Source organism: Balaenoptera borealis, assembly GCF_965194805.1.
Source record: "Balaenoptera borealis genome assembly, chromosome: 17".
NCBI classification, from domain to species: Eukaryota; Metazoa; Chordata; class Mammalia; order Artiodactyla; family Balaenopteridae; genus Balaenoptera; species Balaenoptera borealis.
The window spans coordinates 60,045,251-60,067,351 of record NC_138876.1 but is presented as its reverse complement, the minus strand read 5'-3'; the positions used below and the strand labels follow the sequence as shown (position 1 = coordinate 60,067,351).

The following is a 22,101-nucleotide window of genomic DNA, read 5'->3' as shown; positions in this document are numbered from 1 at the left end:
ATACAATAGAATATTACTCAGCCATAAAAAGAAAGGAAATTGAGTTATTTGTAGTGAGGTGGATGGACCTAGAGTCTGTCATACAGTGTGAAGTAAGTCAGAAAGAGAAAAACAAATACCGTATGCTAACACATATATATGGAATCTAAAAAAAAAAAAAAAAAGATTTTGATGAACCTAGGGGCAGGACAGGAATAAAGACGCAGATGTAGAGAATGGACTTGAGGACATGGGGAAGGGGAAAGGTAAGCAGGAACGAAGTGAGAAAGTGGCATGGACATATATACACTACCAAATGTAGAATAGATAGCTAGTGGGAAGCAGCCGCATAGCACAGGGAGATCAGCTCGGTGCTTTGTGACCACCTAGAAGGGTGGGATAGGGAGGGTGGGAGGGAGATGCAAGAGGGAGGAGATATGGGGATATATGTATATGTATAGCTGATTCACTTCGTTATAAAGCAGAAACTAACACACCAATGTAAAGCGATTATACTCCAATAAAGATGTTAAAAAAAAAAGATACCAGAACGAAATAAATGTTTATGTATTACAAAAAAAAAAAGACTCCCTTCTATTAATTGTGCTGCAACAACTTCAGTTTCCTCAACCCTACCCAGTAAATGTTATGCTCATAACAATGCTCTTTTAGTAAAATTAATGGATTAGTGGTTCAAGATGGCAGAGTGAGTACTTACATTTCTCTCTCCCTCCTGAAATTCCATTCAATGATGGTAAAGAATGAACGAAAAAATTACAAACCCTCAGTATTAAAGAGAAGAAAATGGAGACAAAAAGTATATAAGAGATTTCAACAACTTTTTAGTGGACTGAAAACATGTAGAAGGGTGGTAACTAGTGAAGCAGAGTGAAGGAAACTGCAGCTAAAAACACATGCAGTATGAAAATAAGTCAATCTATTCTGAAGAATCCCATAAAGGTGCTGGACTCCGTCAGGCCAGGAATTGTAGAAAGCTGGAATGATAAGAGAGGCTGAAAACAAAGGGAATAATTAAAAGAATACAGGCAGGGAAGGCAATTTTCTGTCAAGCACAGAACTCCTGGCAGAAAGGCCAAGTGCACAATACCTAATAATAAGGCATTTATTGCCCTGGCAAAATAAATACAATAAACTTTTTTTCTCTTCTCTAAAAAACATAATAATAATTGAATAAATTGTCTAAAGAAATAAGTTAGGAGGGTTGGTTATGCAGCAATAGGTAACTTAGCCCATCAGGAAAGAAAAGAATCGAAATGACAGGTTTTGGGCAAGGTACGAGCAATTAGTAAGGCCTGGAGTAGGAGGGCAGGCTCCTAAAGGCTCTGAAGTCAGACCACATGGTTCAGGTCCTGGCGGTACCACTTACCAGCTCTGTGGTTGGCGCAGTGCACTTAGACTCTCTGTGCTGCTGTTTACTCACCTATAAAATGGGGTTAATAATTATACCTATTTTACAGGGTTGTTGTGAGGATTAAATAAACACATGACTATATGTAAAGCTCTCAAACTGTGCCTCTGACAGGGCAAACACCTCTTAAAATGTAGCTTTAAACAAAAAATTAATCAATTTCTTATAGACCCAGTCACCACCAAGTTTTATGGATAATCCTAGTAGTTTTCAAACAGAACAATTTTGCCTGCCCTCCCTCTCCCCACCCCCCAAATCCCCCCTCTGCCCTGGGGACATCTGGCAATGCCTGAAGACATGTCTGATTCCCATGACTGGGGATGTTACTGGAATGCACTGGGTAGGGGCCGGGGATGCTGTTAAACACCCTACAACGCACAGGGCAGCCCCCACAGCAAAGAATTATCTGGTCCAAAGTGTCACCAGTGCCAAGACTGAAAAACCCTGCACAAGGCAGACTCAGGAGCACACGGCAGGCCAGGTATAGGAGCAATGTCAGTTGCATTTAGGGAGATCTAGGATGGAAGGCAAGACAAAAGATTAAGGGAGTGAGATTCCAAGATAGAACGGCTGCCAAGTAGTTCCAGACTGAGTATAAAGAAAGGTAGACCCAGAAAAAAAGTTGGTAGACTGGTAGATAAAGGTGTGATTCAGGAAATAGAGAAGGTGAAGAGGGTAAAACTGTGGTCCAAGAGGGCTCAGGAGTTTGAGAACTTGAAGATATCGTTCCAAGTGATAATGAATTTGTATACATACAAATTATGGTATATCTGCAAGTATCAGAAAGTAGAAGTGAAGGTCTAGGAATATGATACTTAGAATACGATGTGCACCTCTGTTGCCCAAGTGTTAGTAAAGCCATCGATGTACATGCTGAAGTCCATGAACACGGCAAGTAAGAAGGGGAAAAGAGAAAAGCTGTGAGTCAAATGCTGAAGAAAAAAACTCAAAGAATTGAGAAGATTTCTATCAAGGAATCTTTCCTTAAATATTTCTAACACAACAGTGGTCTGAAATGGTAGAGAAGCAAGAACCAAAATGACTCCTTTTCTTCTCAGACCCATCTGAGAAGTAATGTTATCAAGAGAAATCGAGGAAGAAAGCAAGAAACACTTGTGAGAAGCTTAAAGGGAGACCGTGCACAGAAAGATGCAGGAGACTTGGGACCAAGGAATACATATCTAGAGAGCAGGCTGAAGGAAAGAAGGCAAGTAATATGAAAGAACAGTTATCTCCATGATAACCCAGAGAACAAAAGAAGAAACTTCTGGAACTTCTAGTGATGGTTTTTTACTTCACCCTTTAAACTGTTGTTTTTTGTGAAAGCTTTAAAATGTATATAACAAATAGTACTGTAGTACTGTAGTACATAAATCTTTTTAAAGTAAATATTGGGGCTTCCCTGGTGGCGCAGTGGTTAAGAATCCACCTGCCAATGGAGGGGACACGGGTTCGAGCCCTGGTCCGGGAAGATCCCACATGCCATGGAGCAACTAAGCCCGTGTGCCACAGCTACTGAGCTTGCGTTCTACAGCCCGCGAGCCACAACTACTGAAGCCCACGTGCCACAACTACTAAAGCCCGTGTGCCTAGAGTCCGTGCTCTGCAACCAGAGAAGCCACCACAATGAGAAGCCCGCGCACCGCAACGAAGAGAAGCCCCGGCTCGCTGCAACTAGAGAAAGCCTGCACACAGCAACGAAGACCCAACACAGCCAAAAATAAATAAATAAAATAAATAAATAAATAAAGTAAATATTGGAACATGTGTTCAAAAATTTCTTAATGAAGGGGCATTATCAAAAAAAGTTTAGAAACCTTTATAATAGAGGTATATCATAGTAGCAGGAAAATAATTATGCCGGATAGGGAGAAATATAGTTACAAGAGGAGGCTGGATAACCAGAATGATTTGCATGATTTTGCTAATTTATATCAACAGAAACTGAGGATATACGTGGGAATGGATCCTAAGGATACCGGATCAGGGTGAGAGGAAGACAGTGTTGCCTTGAGCCAAATTTACCAATATAGGCTCACTAAGCAGAGATTCAGATACAATATATTAGCTTAAATGGCTGAGAGTGATAGACTATACTAGATGAAGCTGAAATACCAGAACTTCCTTAGTATACCACAAAGAAAGGTATCCAAAGGCTTGAAGAAAATGGAATGCTGGAGTGGATTTATTGTTTATGATCTGTTCACCACTCCTTACTATGGCCCCCAAGAGGATCTATAAGATACTCACTTCACCAGGGTTAAGAGAAATACCTGTGTGAAGGGAACACCAGCATTCCTGAAAGCTGTGTGGTAGCGATTCTCTGTAGGCCAGGACTGACAGTGAGAACTGCTGCCAACAAGAGCTCCCTGAATTCAATGGAGATAATGTGGCAGGAGTCAAGCCAGCACTTACTAGCCAACAACATGGTGGGCATGGTTATCATAATGCAGCAGAGCCTAAAAGCAATCCAACTAATCTGACCTGTAGAGCTCTTTGGTGTTGGCTGGTTGGTTATGGTGTCCTTAGAAATAAAATAGATGGGAAAACTCCAGTTCTAGAGAACAGAAGTCTGACTTGAATCCCACATATGAATATCAAGGCCCCTCAACCAATTCCCAAAGTTGAAGCAATTCTCAGACACCAAGCCTTCTGAATGAAGAGGAGGTTGTGTCCCCTTGAGGGAAGATCCCGCTACAAAACCAAAAATTTATATCACCAATCTTCCTTCTAGCTTTCCCAAAAGGAGCTGTGGCTATTTACCAGAATGACTGTTCACTGAGGAAGGAGAAATCATCAGACCTTTCAGGGATTATCTGAACTGACACTAACTCTTCAAGAACCAACTCAATGCCAGTCAGAACAGGGGCTTATGGAGATCACGTGATAAATGGAGTTTTAGCTCAGCTCTATCCCATGAACCTGCTCTATAGTTCTCTCCCTAGTTCCAGAATGCACAATTGCAATAGGTATACTCAGCAACTGACAGGATCCCCACACTGGTTACTTGATCTGTAGAGTGAAGGCTATTAAGGTACAGAAGGCCAAGTAAAAGATGAATTTGTTTGGTAGGTAGTAGAACTTCCCCTACCTACCAAACAAGTAAATCAAAGGCAACACCACATTCCTAGAGGCATTGCAGCAATTAGTGCCACTATCAAGGACCTGGAAGATGCAGCGTGGTGATTCCTACCACATGCCCATTCAACTTGCCTATGAGGCCTTGCAGAAAACAGACAGGTCTTAGAAAATGACAATTTATTATCATAAACTTAATCAAGTGGTAACTCCAATTTCAGCTATTCCAGATGTCATTTCATGGCTCGAGCAAATCAAATATCCTCCAGCACCTGGTATGCAATAATTATCTAACAAATGCTTTCTTTTTCTAGACCTGCTAGTAAAGACTATATACCTCCAGGTCACATTAATTCTCTAGCTCTATGTACAATCTAGTCTACAAAGACTTCGATTGCCACTCCATTCCACTGGACAGCATGCTGCTCCATTTCGTACGCTGATTAGATCTGGAAGCAGAAAGCTGCAACTCCTCCTGACACATGGTAAGACACATATATGCCAGTGGGTGGGAAATAAGTCCCACAAAAATACTGGGCCTTAGTGAAATTCCTAGGGAGCCAATGGTCTGGGCTATGTCAAGATATCCTTTCTTACTGCTAAGAAAGAAGCTCAATGCCTAGTGGGTCTCTTTGAATTTTGTAGGCAACAAATACCTCATTTGGACATGCTTCTTCAACTCTTTTACCAAGTAACCCAAAAAGCTGCCAGTTTTGAGTGGTGCCCAGAACAATATAAGGCTCTGCAAAAGGTCTAGGCTATCAGGTAAGCTCTTCTACTACTTGAGTTTTACAACCCAGCAGATGTGGCAGTGGCAGTATATACACGTAGAATGAGACTTTGACAGACCTCCCTAGGTGAAGTGTAGTGCAGAGCTAGAGTACCTTTGAATGACAGCAGTAAAGGACTTTGAGCAGTATACTTGAATGATCATTTTGCCTGGAAAGAGAGATGGCCTAAGGTGAGGATCTATATTGATTTGTGTGAAGTGACTAATGATTTTGCTGGATGGCCAGGGATTTAGCAGGAACATGATTGGGAAATAGATAACAAGAAGGTCTGGGAAAGAGATAGGAAGATAGAATATAGGACACAGAGTGAGATAGGACACAGAGTGAGAAAATAAATGTGAATAATTTCTTCTGCAGAAAAGAATCTTAATAATCAAGGGATAAGATAACTAGTCATGTGGCGGTCAGTCCACCTCTTTCCCCAGCCACTCCTGCTCACCTCCCCAGTGGGTTCAAGAACAAAGCTGCCATGACAGCAGGGATTGCTTCCGTCTTAGGGGTAGGGGAGGTATCTCACATGTCCCAGAACACTGACCGACGGCATTTTACCAGGTGTAAGCCCCTGAATTTTTGTGAGATGGAGGTTATGCATGGATTCAGGAATACTGGCTTCCACTCACCCTGTGAGTAGTGATCTGGCTACAGCCACTGCTAAAAGACCAATCTGCCATGGCAGAAACCAATACTAAGCTTTCAATACAGCATCATTCTCTGGGAGGATCAGCCAGCCACCTGGTGGCAGGTTGATTACACTGGACCATTCAAAATGGAAAGGACAGTGATATATTATCACTGGAATGGACACTTATTCTGAATATGGGTTTGCCTTCCCTGCCCACAAAGCTTCTACCAAAACCACCATCCATGAACTTATAGACGCTCATATTCATTGTCATGGTATTCCAAACAGCATTGCTTCTAACCAAAGAAATCATTTTACAGCAAATTATGGGATAATGGGATAATGGGCTCATGGTTATGGAATTCACTGGTCTTACTAGTACTGGGCCTGACAGACTAGTGAAATGATCCTTTTCAAAAAAAAATTAAACTTTCTATTTTGAGACCATTGTAAATTCACATGCAATCGTAAGAAACAACACATGGGGAGCTCCTGCACCCTTTACTCAGTTCTCCCAATGGTAACATCTTGTAAAACCATATAGTATAATATTACAACCAGGAAAGTGACATTGATATAATCCACAGATAGTATTCAGATTTCACCAGTTTTAGATATAATCATTTGTGTGTGTGTATTTAGTCTATACAATATGTGAAGGTTCATGTATACACCATCGCAGTCAAGTTATAGAAAGTTCCATCACCACAAGGATCCCTTGTGTTTCCTTTTATAACTCCCCATCTCCCTTCTGCCCTATCCTAACTCTTAGCAACCACTGATCTGTTCCCTATCTCTGTAATTTTGTCACTTCAAGAATGTCACATAAATGGAATCACACAATAGGCAACCCTTTGGGACTCGCTTTTTTCATTCAGCATAATTCCCTTGAGAGTTATTCAAGTTGCTGCCTATATCAACCACTGGTCCCTCTTTATTGTTGAGTAGTATTCCATGGGACAGATATACCACAGTTTGTTTAACCACTGAGCAGTTGAAGGACATCTGGGCTATTTCCCGTTTTGGGCTCTTACAAATAAAGCTGCTATGAACATTTCTGTACAAGTTTTTATATGAACATAAGTTTTCATTTCTCTGGGATAAACACTGCTCCAGTGTGCACTTATCTCCTTTGGGAGGACCTGACCATCTCCACCTAGGTAGCTGGCCACAGGCCAGAGGACTTGTTGAGTCACTGACTCCTGGACTGGGAGTCTATCATTCCTTGTTCGCCAGTTGCCAACAGCAGAGTGCCCAATGATTTACAAAGACAGGGAAAATACAAACTGAATCGTCATGGTTTAATTTTATTCCCAAATCCCTACAAACCAGGCTCCACTCAAATGTGATAGTTTCCTTTATTTCCTATGTTATTTAATGCCTATAGATAAAAACAAACTTAAGAGTTGTAATCACGTTAGAAAAATTAATCAAAAGAGAAAATCTTAATATAATCTTTAAAAGAAAAAACAAAGCAAAATCCAAACACATTAAAAGAAGGGAGATGTCTGAGCAAAAATAAGAGTTAAGAAAGATATACAACTAGTGAAAGCTAATGCTGACTTGAGAAGTCCTAAGAGTCTGATTGCGTATGATCAGAGCATATGACCACCCACAAAACAAAATACATACAGAATATATTCATCATTTCTTTGTAGGAAATGTACAGTATTATTTATAGGTATATTATAGCTGTTGATTAAAAAAACCTACTTTCCCTAGAGATTTATATCTACCTCAATACACTCTTTCATTGTTTTTATATTAGCTGGTCATTTCCTCTAAACCTGCTTTGAAAATGTTAGACTCTACTGTGAAACTAGACATTTCAGAAGGTTTTATTTATTAGTTAGAGATAACTCTCCTAAAATTCTCTAATGTAAAAACCAGGGAGCACCATGGTTAAAACCAGAAATACTTTTCATCATTCCTTTACATATTAGTTTTTAAAACATTGGTGTAATTTTTTAAGTTGTCAATATAAAACTAGTGAGAAAACAAAGGGTTAAATAAAGCTGTATAATACTGCTATTTTATGAATTTAGAAGACTTAAAACTTATACTAAAAATAAGAGAATTGAAACAAATCCTTCAAGTAAGCTATTTTTTGGATCTTTCCAGTATTCTGAAAGGACAAAATAGCTGATTTAAATATTCTATCTTCTGGAATATTCCAGCATTTTGAAATAAAAAGTGCCGATAAGAAATATTCATGAAAAAGTAAAAAATAACATTTAAAAATATTTACATAGGGCTTCCCTGGTGGCGCAGTGGTTGGGAGTCCGCCTGCCAGTGCAGGGGACACGGGTTTGAGCGCTGGTCCCGGAGGATCCCACATGCCGCGGAGCAACTGGGCCCGTGAGCCACAAGTACTGAGCCTGCGCGTCTGGAGCCTGTGCTCCGCAACAAGAGAGGCCGCGATAGTGAGAGGCCCGCGCACTGCGATGAAGAGTGGCCCCCACTTGCCACAACTGGAGAAGGCCCTCGCACAGAAACGAAGACCCAACACAGCCATAAATAAATAAATAAATAAAAATTTAAAAGAGATAAGCAAAACATTCTCTCAAAAAAAAAAAAAAATATTTACATAAAATCTGTCTAATATATTGCTAAAATGAAACTATAAAGTATAACATCAGTATTCCACATAAATAAGCTAAAACAATAAAATGTTATTCTCCATCTTAAAAAAATAAAACATTCTGTGTAGCCTCAAAAACTCTTGCAAACCATTTTTTCAATGTGCTGAAAAGTAATATGCCCCCCTCTACTGTTAAGAAACAGTAATATTCAAAAAGCAGGAAACCAATTCTTTGCTCAACTATTGCCACCCTGTGGCTATAAGGTGGACCTTTCACTATACCATAGCTCCCCATCGGCTTAACAGGTTCTACAAATCTCTATCGTCTAAGTGACATAAAAGGGTTAAAGTTTTTAACATAGTAAAAAAAAAAAAAAGAAAAAAGGTATTTGACTTTAAAAATGTATTTAGCAAACATCTACCAGGTCCTGTATTCATAAGTATGTGTTATGTTGGTTACAAAAATGAAAAGGACTTGGTCCCATCCTAAAGAAAAATAAACAAACAAACACTTAAAGAGATACATGCATAAACCAATCTTATAGCTAATGAATCAAGGAAAAGATAATGGATAAGTGAGCATGGATAAGTAAATGGCTTTTCAGGTCATTTAAACTTGAGATTCCTTTAACTGGTAACCTCACTGAAATTTTAGGATAGGGAATTCATGATGAACTGTCCTTGATTAAATTCCTGCCTGCAGGGGAAAGTCCCTTTTAAGGATAACTTGCTTGGCTCTTACCGAATATCACTTATTTCTGAGGTGCACATATAGATACATGTCTGCACTTTGAGAGTAAGAATTAAACCAATGGGTAGGATGTCAACTTTTATTCCTATGTATATATATATTTTAATCCAATAACACGAGATTTTCTCATTTATAGTTATTCAGACATCAAACTGTGTAAATCTTATTCCAATTCATATCAACAAATATATATTAAATCCCTACTCATGTGTAAGGCATTATGCAAGGAATGAAAAGGGTAAATAAAAAACTACCCCGACCTTCAAGAATTACAATCTAGGATATGGGATAAAACAAGTTCACAAATGGCTCTAATATAACTTAAGAGTTGTGTGTGTAAAATAAAGGTAGCATAAAACAAAGCCCCAAGACATTCAGAAGGAGTTTCACCTGGTTGGTGAAATGACAAAGGCCTAAAAGAAGAGGTGATTTTTACTATGGAATTTGCAGGCAGGGAAGCTAATTCTAGGGGAAAGAGCAAAGGTAAAGAAATAATGCTTTGTTTAGGGAACAGCAAACTGTTTACCTTCTAAAAACATTTTTTTAAGCAGAAACCATGTTACAAATTAAATCTTACATAGAACCTCAATATATATAACATTAAGTGTAGTATTTTGTTGGTATAAGTGTATTTTATGAGTTCAAATTGATAGCATTTACTTATTAAGTCAAAAAATGTGAACATGCAGTTATTTTGATAAAAATTACAAACTGGTATCGGAGGTGAGAGATAAACAACTCCAGTTCCCAATTTTTGTATTTTGTTTTGACTGCCCACTACCAAGAAAATCCACTTATAATACCCCACATGTGTAAGTGGTGAGGAAACAGGCACTGTCATGCACTGTAAATGGAAGTGCGGTGCAGTCTGTATGTATCAAAACTCAAATTGTGTGTACACATTGACCTAGTATATATCCCATAAATGAGCAAAAAAATGTTAAATGCTCACTGTACCATTGTCTGTATTAAGGGAAAAAAAACCCCAGAAACAACCTAGAAGCTCATTATTGAAGGCCTGATTAAATAAATTATGCTACATCCACACCATGGAATACCAAACAAGTATTTTTTGAATGAGATATACAGTCAGACCTCTGTATTCACGGATGCGGGAGCCGCAGAGGGTTACCTGCACCGTTTACATAAGGGACTTGAGCATCCAGGGATTTTGGTATGGCAGAGGGTCCCGGCACCAAACCCCCGTGCATACCTAGGGACAGCAGTAAGTACACTACACATATATAATGATAAGGAAAAACAGTCAAAGTTATACTTAAGCGAGAATAGCAATTTTCAGCAGCAGCAATGAAAATATACTGAGTGCTTATTATCAGGTACTTGTGCTAAGTATTTAAATAATGAATTCATTTAATCTCATAATAATCCCATGACAGGGTTTCCTTTTATAAAAAAAGGAAAAGAAGATATACGGCTATCAAGTAACTTTCCAAGGAAACACAGCCAGTAAATGACAGAAGAATTAGAATTCAAACCAAGTCTGTCTGAATCCAGAGCTTACATTCTTAAACATTAATAATGTAGTTCAAAACTTGTACGTTCTTAAGTATATATGTATATATATATATATATATATATATATAATTAGCTTATATTCATATATGCATACATAAAATCTCTAGCAGTATGCATTTATAAAAATACACCTTCCAGCTTTGAGAAAGTGAGGAAAAGAAAAAGGGGGCTTTTATATTTCCCATAGTAAACTTCAGTGCTATTTACATGCCCCTTTTGCAATATTATTTTTATACTTTAAATTTTTTTTCAAAAATCCTGATCACACAATAAAGACGAACTTTATTCATCTTGTAATCTCAGGATACTCTTCAATTAAATAGTTCCAGAAACTTCAAAGAGTGAAGTGAAAGATTTTTCACAAAGTTGAATCTTTACATCAATACCTAACAACTACTCATATTCCTCATCATAAATGTCACAAAAGTACTGAAAACTTCCAATAAACACTAAAATAAAACTAATGTGGTATCTTCAGTTTTCTTATTACTCTGACAATTGTTTTTGCTCAGTTATTACTCTGGAGTAGCACATTTAACTCACATGCTCAAGCCTGTCCTATCCTCACTTATACAACCGTTTGCGAGCAGTCACACAAAGATCTCAATTCAAAGACTGCTCAGATTGTCCTGAAGTTCAAGTGTGCACTTTCTGTTCTATTCATTCATTCACGCCTTGGGCAAACACTTACGGAGTGCCCACTAAGAGTCAAGCACTGTGCTAGATGCTGGGCAGTTTTCTATAACCCACGACACTATCCATCGGTAAACTGTTTGCTACTGGTTCCCAAAGCGATGAGTACAGAAATTGAGACAGTTTATTTTTATACAGTTTAATATTGCCAGACATCCAATTTCATGTCCGCTGACTCAAAAAATCTGACTTGTATTTACGCCTATTTCTTCCATTTTATTTATCTAGTAATTCTATCGCATTTTACAAAATTATTGCCTCGGACAGATGGATTTTTAAAAAAACGGTCATTTACAGAAAAGGAAAGTGAAGCATCGACAGGCTCCATTACTTGCTCAAGTTCATAGTGACAGTAATTCTCTGATTCACCTCTCCACTGAATTAAGAAATATTTATGATGAGCCTGGTACGCCAGACACTAAGGTCCACACTGCAGCTGCTGGGTAGAAAAAGAGGAGCAGAGGGAGGGCCCTGCCTCTCTCAGTGAGTCCAACTTTACTCGGAGTCCCAAGAGTCACCCTAGGCGCGTCACTGGCAACGCTCGCTGCTGGTTTCCCTTCCAGCACTCGCCTGAGGAAGACGCGTACAAAGGAGTGTGGACAGCGCACGCCCAGCATGTAGATGCTGTACAAAAGTACAACAAACGGAGGAAAAACACCACCACACGCTCTGTTCTAAATAGCCAGCAAATGGGACAAGCCACACCACCGCCCCCCACCTCTACTCCCTACGCCGGGCCCCGCCCCGCCTCTCGGTCCCACCCACCTTACCGGGCCCACCCCTTACGCCGGGCTCCGTCCCGGCTCCCGGCTCCACCCACAACGGCGGGCCCCGCCCGCCAACGCGTCGCTGGCTTAGCTCCCGCAACTCACTCTCATCCGCCCGAGCTCCGCCTTCCGCTGCAGTTCTGAGTGCCGCTTCAAAGAGTTCGCGAAGCCGCCTAGGCGCGGCCTAGGCTCCGTGGAATCAGAACTCTCGCTTCCGGAGCCACTTTCAGTGCCTGCGTCTCGACAGGGCCGAAAGAAGAGAAGCACTCGCAGAAAATGACTGTCGGCAGTCACGGCACGGGTCCGGCACAGCGCCGCCATGACGGCTCCACAACCTCTGACCTTTGGCTTCTCCGCGAACGTGCAGGTCACGGGGCGGAGCAATGAGAGGCCCGCCCACTTGCGGAGCACTGCGGACCGGCGGGCGTGGCCTAGTCGGTGTAAGGGAGAAGTGTGGGTTGAGAGACTTAAGCTAAAATTGGGGGACTAAATCCTTGGCGGCTAGAAGTCCCCTACTAGCAGCGACCCGCTAAGTTCTGCATGGAAAGGGTTTTGACTCGGAGCAATTTCGCCCTCGCGGGAGCCCTTTGGGCTTCATGCTGCTGTAAATTCTGGTAAGGCGACTCTTGCTGGCCCCGCCGCCTGCGTGTGTGCCCCAGATGGCCCCAAGGCTCTCTGCTCGCCACCGCTCCTCAGGTCTTTGCTCAAATGCGAGGTTCTCCTTGACTATCTTATTTAGAATTGGAATCCCAGACAAGATGCCACGTAGTTTACTTAGTAGTAATTTTGTTTAGCGTCTGCTCTCTCGATTTGTAAACTCTGAGGGCAGGAATTTTGCTGTTGAATCCCTGACAGCGGGCACATGGTAGGGCTCAAACATTTGTGAAATCCCGGATCTAAGTTTGTCTTTCTTCGCCTATCCTGTGGTCAACCCATCCACGTTACAAAAATATTAACTTGAGACATTTTTGGTCACCTCTTAGCTACAATCCCTTCTCCTAGGAAATTAAGGAATTTCGTAATGCCAAAACATACACCACCAGAGGCCCACTCTCACGCATTTCTCCCTACCCGTCCCATGTTAATTGCCAGAATTTGCCCATCTTCTTCAAAACCGAGCCTAACTCCGTGCTTGAAGTGTTCATGAATTAAGCTGTCCACCCAACTTCTACCCAGCATTTTTATATTAATGCGCAGTTATTTATCTGGAGGGAGGTAGCAAGCACTTTTCCGGCTCATTTGCAAGTACTTGGACAGAAGGAATTTTTATGTATGACCACAGCCCCTAATTTAATAATGCTTTTGACTGAGACTTTTTTTTTTTTTTTTTTTTTGGCTGCGCTGCGCAGCTTGCGGGGTCTTAGTTCCCCGAGCAGGGATTGAACCCATGCCCTCAGCAGTGAAAGCGCAGAGTCCTAACCACTGGACCACCAGGGAATTCCCAATAATGCTTTTGACTGTGGATTTTAAAACTCTGATGTTCTCATCAATTGCGTAGACAGTAGAGAGAACCCTAGAACTGCACTAACCTTAGAATGCATGACTTAGGTGCATGACTATGAATCACACACAACTTATTACTAGCCACCTGTTCTGCAGTCCTTAAATTCGGTGGAGAGCTTAAGATAAATTCTACTCCAGGTGAGTTCTCCCTGTTGGTACATAAACCGTTTCTTTCCCTTGACCATTAATGAAGTCTTGCCGAAAATATTTTTGCATTACTTTTTATGGCTTTTGCTACTTCTGTTTCCCTTCAGGAAAAAGTGTGGTAAATTGTAAAGAGTGTTGACCAGTGTTCTTAGTTCTGGTTCGACCTCCAGTACTGATAGCAGGCAAGCCAATTTAATGTTGCTGATTTGGTTTCCTCACGTAAAACCAAGTTATTAGCCTCTGTCTTAAATTTAAGGAAGTGTTTTGTAAACTTAACTAAATCAGCATCTACAGAACAAATGGGATTACTAATATCCCAGCTCTAAAATTCAGTAGATATATTATCTTCGTGTCCTACCTCAGCCAGATGATAAATTCCTTCAGTATTGTGGTAACGGATTTGGGGACAAATCCTGATGTTTTTAATGGATAAGAGTAAGTTTGCATCAACTGACTTCAAGTATGCCTAGTTCTCTGCCTTTGGTAGAGCATCAGAATCATCAAATGAGAGAGAGGGTGAAGGACTGAGTGAATCTGCACACTGTCCTTGCCTGTATCAGTGCCAATTGTAAAAACAACCCTAATGGCAGTATTTCAACATCATGGCACTTCTGATCCTGCTCTATGCCTTGAACCACACTTTCCTTCTTGATTTATTAAAAACACAAGCTTCTTTTTTCCCATATAGCTTGCAAATTGTTAGTATGCTTTTTAAAAATATTAGTAATGGCAGATGACAAGTGAATAAAAAAATAATTCAAGTTCTGGCTCCATGTCTGCTGGCTGTGATTTCATCTATAAAATGGTGACAGCACCACATCCTTGAGTGAGGAATTAAAGGAAATGGGTGTGAAATGCCCAACACCTACTAAAAGCTCAATAAATAGTGGCTATTAGTGGCTAGGTGGAGGTGACCAGAAGGTGATTTAGAAGTTCATGCCTCTCAAACATGCATGAAAACCTGGAATAAAGATAGGGCTAGTGATACACCGGAAAGATATGAGTATTACTGTAAAGACAGTCATTTCAACCACAGAGATGAATACAATCATTAAGGAGATTGTGTAGAAGATGACTAGAGATAGGCAATAACATTTAAGGAGTTGGAAGAAGAGAATACCAGAGAATAGTCAAACTGGAAAATGAGAAAAGAAATAATTCTAGAAACCAAGGGGAAAACTTCAAAGCACATTGAGATGAAGCGGGTTAAAGTGAAAGTCACCAAGTAGCGTTTTATTTAAGTGAAATCCTGGCAGGTGATAGGCACATGCAGGCCCTGCCCTCTCAGGGCTCACAAACTAAAAGTTCTTTTGGCTCATTTTGATTCTGGTTCATTTTTATTTCACAATCAGAAAGTGGAAATTGAAATCTATGGATTGTAGGTTTACTTAAAAGTGATAATGCTTTATTATTAACTATAAACCAATATGGCCTCTATAATTAATCCAATTACAATGGGACAGTCACAAATTAATGGCCAAACATCTCCCCATTATGGGCAAAAATCTGATTTTTCATCTGGGTCTTAAGAGCTATAAAGAAACACATGCAATCCTGATATAGGGCCTTATGCAGCCTCTCTGGCACAAATACAGCAAATAGTCACTTACAAATGTCTTTTTGTAGTCAGCATGTAGCGTTTTTGTTTGATACACTGAGTCCATACAGCTGCTCCTGGTTCTTTCTATACCCAGGATATGAAGGGTCTGGAGAGAAGTTGTATAATTAATGGATTTACCCCCTTTCCTCAGCAGATAGGTAATACAAAAGAACCCATGCCCAAATTATAGAATTTTTATTGTTTTCAAATACTATACAAAAAAAAAAAATAGACAGTAGTATCTCTTCCTTAACAGATCCAGAAGTAGTCCAAATTCAACATGTTTTTTTCTCTATTTCAATAGTTTGAGTTACTACTAGGATAATCCAATGGTTTCTACTCTCTTCCGTTGATTACTTTGGCCTCATAGGTGTAAGAATTCTTGCTTTATTTCCCACAAACTCCATAAATTAAGGAGTTCCTTTGTAAGAAGGGGATAATTTCAGGAATTATTTTCTTCTGTCACACTTCTTGAATCCTTAAATATCTGAGATTTCACTCTTGTTGCTATGTTTTTCCAGTGTCAAACACAAAACACAGTAGAATGACCGGGACCCCTCTCTGCTGTTCTTAGTAATTACTGTGTTCTAAATTGCTTAAATATCTGTGAATTCATAATATTGAATCTTCCACAAAGACTACTTGGAATAATATTTCTAAGTCGATATTTATTTTTCTAAATTTATCCTCCTCCTACTGTTTTGTTGCTTTTAAGAGGCAGAGTACTCTGCAATAGATTAAATCATTTCTAAATTAAGTGTAGGTAGATGTCTAGAAAAGTGATTCTCCAATTTCTTCTTTTACAACCATCACCAATACCCACATACACCCATCCCACCTTCCAACCCTATTTCTATCATTTCTCTCATAAAGTAAGGAGACTTGAAGATATTTCACTCAACTGAAGAAACTGCCGTCTTCTCCATTTTGCTTTGTTAAAAAGACAACAATAGGGCTGGACATCCAAGAAACAATGTGATGAAAAGAAGATGTGATAAAAACAACTGAAAGACTAATTGGTTGAAAAAATAATTTAACAGCTATGTTGAGTAACCACAATATTTCTGTAAAAAGACAAATTTCTACATGTCGACTCCTCTAGGACAATGCTTCAACAACCTTTGCCTTAAAGCCTTTTCAAGTAAATAATTTATGGTAGTCTGATACCATGAAGCAGTGATTTAAAGCAGATGGTAAAAAATGGCCTTTTTTTTAAAGCATAGATACCGGTTGATTATGTAATACAACAAGCTGTTTCCAGACCACTGGTCTCATAATAAATATTGAGACCTATACTACTGATGTACAGAATTTATTAAGCTTTTCACATGTAATAGAGCATAGTTTCAGTTGCATCTGAAGTGCTAACAAAAGCTCCAGCAATCAAGAATGGCAGCATGTTATCAATATTTTATAACAATCAACACTTGCAGCTTTTCAGATTTGGATAAGATAATTTATCCCAAAGTAAATCTAGTCATGCTTTTAAAAAATGCTTTAGGTCACTCCAAGCTTGGCAATTAACATTTGGCATAAACAATAATAAAACAATCACAACTTGATAAATAACAAATACAACATTGTAGGCCATAACCATACACAGCATAAGGAAAAGATAGTGGTGATGAGTAACTAGCCGTTAGTATTAATTGAGTACCTTGGCCTCCATGCAGATACTTCCAGAGGCTTTGGTTCATTCAGCCCTGACGCTCAGTTTTCAAAGCAGGGGGCAATATCTACCGTATCATTTTGTAATTTCTAACACACTGAAAACAAGTAAGTAGAAAATGATGAGTTGATTTTTATTAATGCATTAAATCCTAAGGAGTTATCACCAACCCCTTAGTATAAAATTTTTTCAAGTTATATTAGTCATATGTGTGCTTCTTACTGTAAATGCTGCTAAATGAATTAAATGAAGACAACAATGTTTCCCCTAATGTGATTGATTTTAGCACTTTTCAGCTACCTAGATCTAAAAATCTTTCAGTCTTTTGAACTGAACGTTTGAGGACAGTGTTCATATTTCAACCTACTGATAATACAATATGCTTGATTCAGAACGTTAACTTACAATCTACTCCAAAACTAAAATTTTAATCTGGTGCAAAATAAGTAGCTATAAGTGGCACAATAACCATGACGCATAATGACCGTGACACTGAAATGGTTACTGTCACAGATGCCGATAAACAAGGATGTGACGGCTCCACTCTCAAGTCGCCTAGGATTTTGAATTACTGTCTGTACATATTGTCACTTATAAAACTATAATAAATTGAATATTTAGTCTGGTGTCTTCAAACACCCAAGATATACGATAACTTATACCAAAACAATATTTATTCGAAAATATTTTTTGTAGCTGGTAGTTCTTCCCTTGGAGGTAAAGAACACCTTGCCAAAACTTTTAATAACCAGGATACAGAAAATTTTAAAGAACGGTCTTACCTAGGAATCAAATATACAGAGATTCAAAGAGGAAAAAAGAAAATTGTATAGAAGACAAAGATCAAACTGGTATCCCAGATCCAGAGCAATTTTGTAAAGTAGGAAAGCAATTATGATAACCCACAGCTTCTTAGATCATTCTAGTGAGGATCTCCAGGTACTATATGTGTTTTCATAATGATATTTTCTAAATAAAGGGCCTTAAATGCACATAAAAGGGTGTTTCCCAGGAATAGAGGTTAAGATATTTTTACATTGTTCAACCCACAAACTATTTGGTCAAAGGAATATGTAAAGCTCAACAAAAGCACATCTGGTGGAAATTCATGGCAATGAATGTTGACAAGATGTGCTTGGATCTCGCTTGCAGCATCTGGCAGTGAGTAGCAGAACAAAGGTAGGAATCTCACAGGCTCTCCTGTGTCTGTTCTGGAAGAGGCTCCGTGGTGGTGGAACTAGCGTTTGCAGTCGAATTCAAGACTTCTCCAAAATCACCACCAGCAGGCTTGGTTCCTCCTACTTTAGACTTTTAAAAATAAAAGTTCAAAAAGAAGAGACATTAGGAAACATAAACTTCGCTGACTCTGCATAAAGTAACTCAAATTTTACTTTGAAGAACAAATAAATCAGAAGCCTAAGAGCTCAGTGATTATTTGTACAGAATTTAGTACTGTTGTAATGTTCCATGCAGTTTCACAGAAAAACTTATGCAGTTTGCGTGCTGAAATATTCAAATTGGTAAATTCTACCTCTCCACTTTTTTCCCCTATCTGCTTATTGTTCTTCACGGGGAAAGTTGTCTGAAGAACTTTGTAAGGCCTATTATGCTAAAGTATCTACTGAACTCTCTATATTTGGATAACACTTTGTGAAATATTACTGAGTAAAACAAAGGAAAGAAATATATGTATGTTGCCCAGTTACAGCATAAACTTTCTAACCTTTTGCTGCTTAAAGAGTGGTACATGGACCTAGAGACTCAACATCACCGGGGAGCTTGTTAGACATTTGGAACCTCAGACTGGCCTCCCCATCTCCGTCTGCAGAATTGAAATCCAGGCTTTAACAAGATCTCCAGGTGCTTCCTATACACATTATAGTTTGTGACGCACTACTCCAAGTTATCTGGCCTGAAAATTTGTCAATAAACATTTGTTTGAATGAATATATCTGCCCCACATTTGTATACTATTGTATGCTTTTCAAAACCCTTACACATCCTTAATGACATTGATGAATCTATGCTTCCTGCCCACCGTCACCCCCTCTCCTGCCCCCATTACATCTCATGACTGACCAACAGGACAGCTGACTACCATTAAGAAACCAGTCAATGATCAAGGATGCAAGGATGCAACTCACAGTGGGCTTGCATCTGACCTTGCTCTTAGCTCAGTCTTGACTGGCCACAGATATCATTAACAAGCGGAATCTAGTTGAAACTTTCTCTCTCATTTCTTCTTGGCCTCCCATCCAAAATCTTTGAATGGCATGAAAAATGTGCATGACTTGTATCCACTGTATATTTATTAAATTTATTAAAACATTCCTTAATTACAAGAAAATGTTAAGACCTCTTGCAGTTCACAAGTCTAAAACAACTCCTCCCCACAACTGGTCCCTTCTCTATTCTAAGACCATGAATGTCAGTAGTAACTCCCAGTCAGACTCCTGGAGTTATCCTTGGTCCTTCCCTGTGTTGTTCCACATCCAATCGATCACTAACTTTTTTCTCTGTCACTTGTAAAGTCTAAATATCTCTCGACTCTGTCCCACTGGCACTAGCTCAACTCACCACACCGACATCTTTCGCCTGGATTACAATGCCTCCCTCCCACCTTGTCTCCTTCTCCAGTCTCTCTCCACTTAGCTCTGCAGGGCAGACAGTGATCTTTCTAAAATGCACAGAATGCGCAACTCGGGTTGTTTAAAATCTTTCAATGGCTTCCCACACTTTCCTTAACGTGGCCCACCCATCTCTCTAGCTCCATCTCCTGCTCAATACCCCACAGCACAGCAAAGTTCCTGGTGTTCCTCAAAGGGGCCCCAAAGCTTCAAACATTCCCCTCAACCTAAAGGTTTGGTTTCCATTTACATTACTGCATCCTCTGAGAAGCCTGCTCTGACCTTCCCTCCTGCCAAGCATGACAGAAATTCCCATTACTGATCCTCACTGCAACCTTGACTTCCACTGTCATAGCACCTTACCCTGTGTTTATTTTCATTGGCCATTTAATTGTCTAAACACCTTTAGAAAGGGTCTGTGTCTCTATTGCTCACCATGGTATTTCCAGTGCCCAATACTCATCTCCCGGCACACGGCAAATGCTCAATAATCACAGTTAATGACTTGATCCAAAATCTAAATGTAAGTACATGTAGACCCGATGTTTAACTGAATATCAATGTAAGTTAGAAAAACTGCATCCCAAGCACACAATTATATTTTACAGCTTCCTTGGTGATATTTGTCTAATACACTATACTATTAAAAAAATACATTTTTATTTGAATGGTGCCTAGTCATATTTAAAAAATCACACTACAATTTAGAGAGTCTGAATATACTCAGGAGGAAAGTACACAGTAAATGACCTGGAAGTTTCTCCTCTTCTTCAGTGTCAAAAGAACTGAGGCTTTCCTGGTTTTCCAGCTAGTCATTTAAAAAACTAATGTTCAGGGTAGATTTCAAGGAGAGGCTATGATATTCCTAAAACATTGAGAACTGAATTAGAGTAAAACCTTGACTTCTTGCAACGTACAGTTTCTTTTCAAACACCTGACTAGGCATTAATGAGGATAAAGCAGGCCTCTGGTACTGACCTAAAAGAATGACTATGATGTATTTTTTGCTCATCAAACATGTATTAAGTAGCTGTGATATGCCAAGGACTACTCTAGGCCCTGGAGAAGCATCAGTGAGCAAAAAGAACAGGGGCCTGCGTTTGTGGGTTCATTAGAGCATGCGTGCTAGGGGGGTTGAACGAACAAGCTGTAGGACTGTTTGTACAGTGTGATTCCTTTTTGAAAAACATTTATACATTCACGTAGAAACAGAAAAGGTGGGTAGTAGCATTTGTATGCGCAAGAAAAAAGGATTCAGATCATGATACAGTGTTTGGTTTTCTTTCTGTAAGCATACCCTGATTCTGTAATTTTAAAAAGACATATTTAAAAGCAAGTGACTCAATTACAATTCTAAAAGACAAAATATGAATATTTTAAAGCTGATTTATATAAAACATTTTAAGATATTAGTTTTAACCCTTAGAAAATATCCACAGTAACTACCAGAATTTGTTTAGGAAGAAATGACCATATGGGCTTTGCACTTCTCTGTAGAGGAGGCTGGGCAGTGGATGGGAACAAAACAACATTTTTGGTCACTTGTGATCCTTGATGATTTTATAGTTTTGAATATAATCTTGAAGATAATACAATTTACAAATTAATAAAGCTGATTATTATGGGAAAATGTCCACCTTCACCAATATCAAAGCAATCAAAAAATAAAACAATGAATTATCAATGATGATCACCATGGCATCATCATAATAATAAAAATGTCCAATAATTAAGGATTGAACAAACAATATCCATTATAAGGCTATGGAAGCAGCCACTGAACATAATATTGAAGAAGAATAATGATACAGAAACATGTTTATGATTTATGGTTAATTCTTTTTTTTTTAATTTTTAAATTTAATTTTATTTTATTTTTTAATACAGCAGGTTCTTGGTTAATTCTTTTTTAAAGTGTAACAGCATAGTCCTAAAACATCACTGTCTCTGGGTCGTAGGACCACTTTTTTGTGTTTTATTTTTTGTACTTTTCTATATTGTTTTTAATTTTTCACAATAAGAGTTATATTAAATTTTGTCCAATTACAAAAGTATTTGAATAATGCAAAAAGCAGCACAAACTTCTAAAGTACTACTGTTTTTTAAAATTATACATTTCTTTTCAGCACTTATGCTGGCCATGCTACAATATACACTCAAAAAAATTGATTAAAAGAGTATACATCATCTTAAATATCCATTAATAATGTAAAGAAAGTTATTGAAGTTCTTTAACTATTTTTAGAAGGAAATACTAATTTGAATAATTTACCCGCACCAAAGAAAGTTAAGGCACCAAACAAGATAACACAAAAGACCCTGTTCATT

The 22,101-nt window shown here is 38.9% G+C and overlaps 2 protein-coding genes across 7 annotated transcripts in view; both read right to left on the bottom strand.

The window, feature by feature from the left end:
* Positions 1-14,713, bottom strand: part of MRPS28 (mitochondrial ribosomal protein S28) — a 102,388-nt gene extending 87,675 nt beyond the window's left edge. The window contains exon 1 of one of the 4 annotated variants that reach the window (XM_082363641.1): positions 12,333-14,713. In XM_082363641.1, coding sequence (XP_082219767.1) covers positions 12,333-12,548 — 216 coding nt within the window. In that variant the 5' untranslated portion in view covers positions 12,549-14,713. The remainder of the gene's footprint in view (positions 1-12,332) is intronic. The other 3 variants (XM_082363643.1, XM_082363640.1, XM_082363642.1) reach the window with 3 other exon arrangements.
* Positions 14,714-15,083: 370 nt separating this feature from the next.
* TPD52 (tumor protein D52) overlaps positions 15,084-22,101 on the bottom strand; it is a 123,475-nt gene continuing 116,457 nt past the window's right edge. For all 3 annotated transcript variants that reach the window (XM_082363635.1, XM_082363634.1, XM_082363633.1), the window contains one exon: positions 15,084-18,454. In XM_082363635.1, coding sequence (XP_082219761.1) covers positions 18,335-18,454 — 120 coding nt within the window. In that variant the 3' untranslated portion in view covers positions 15,084-18,334. The remainder of the gene's footprint in view (positions 18,455-22,101) is intronic.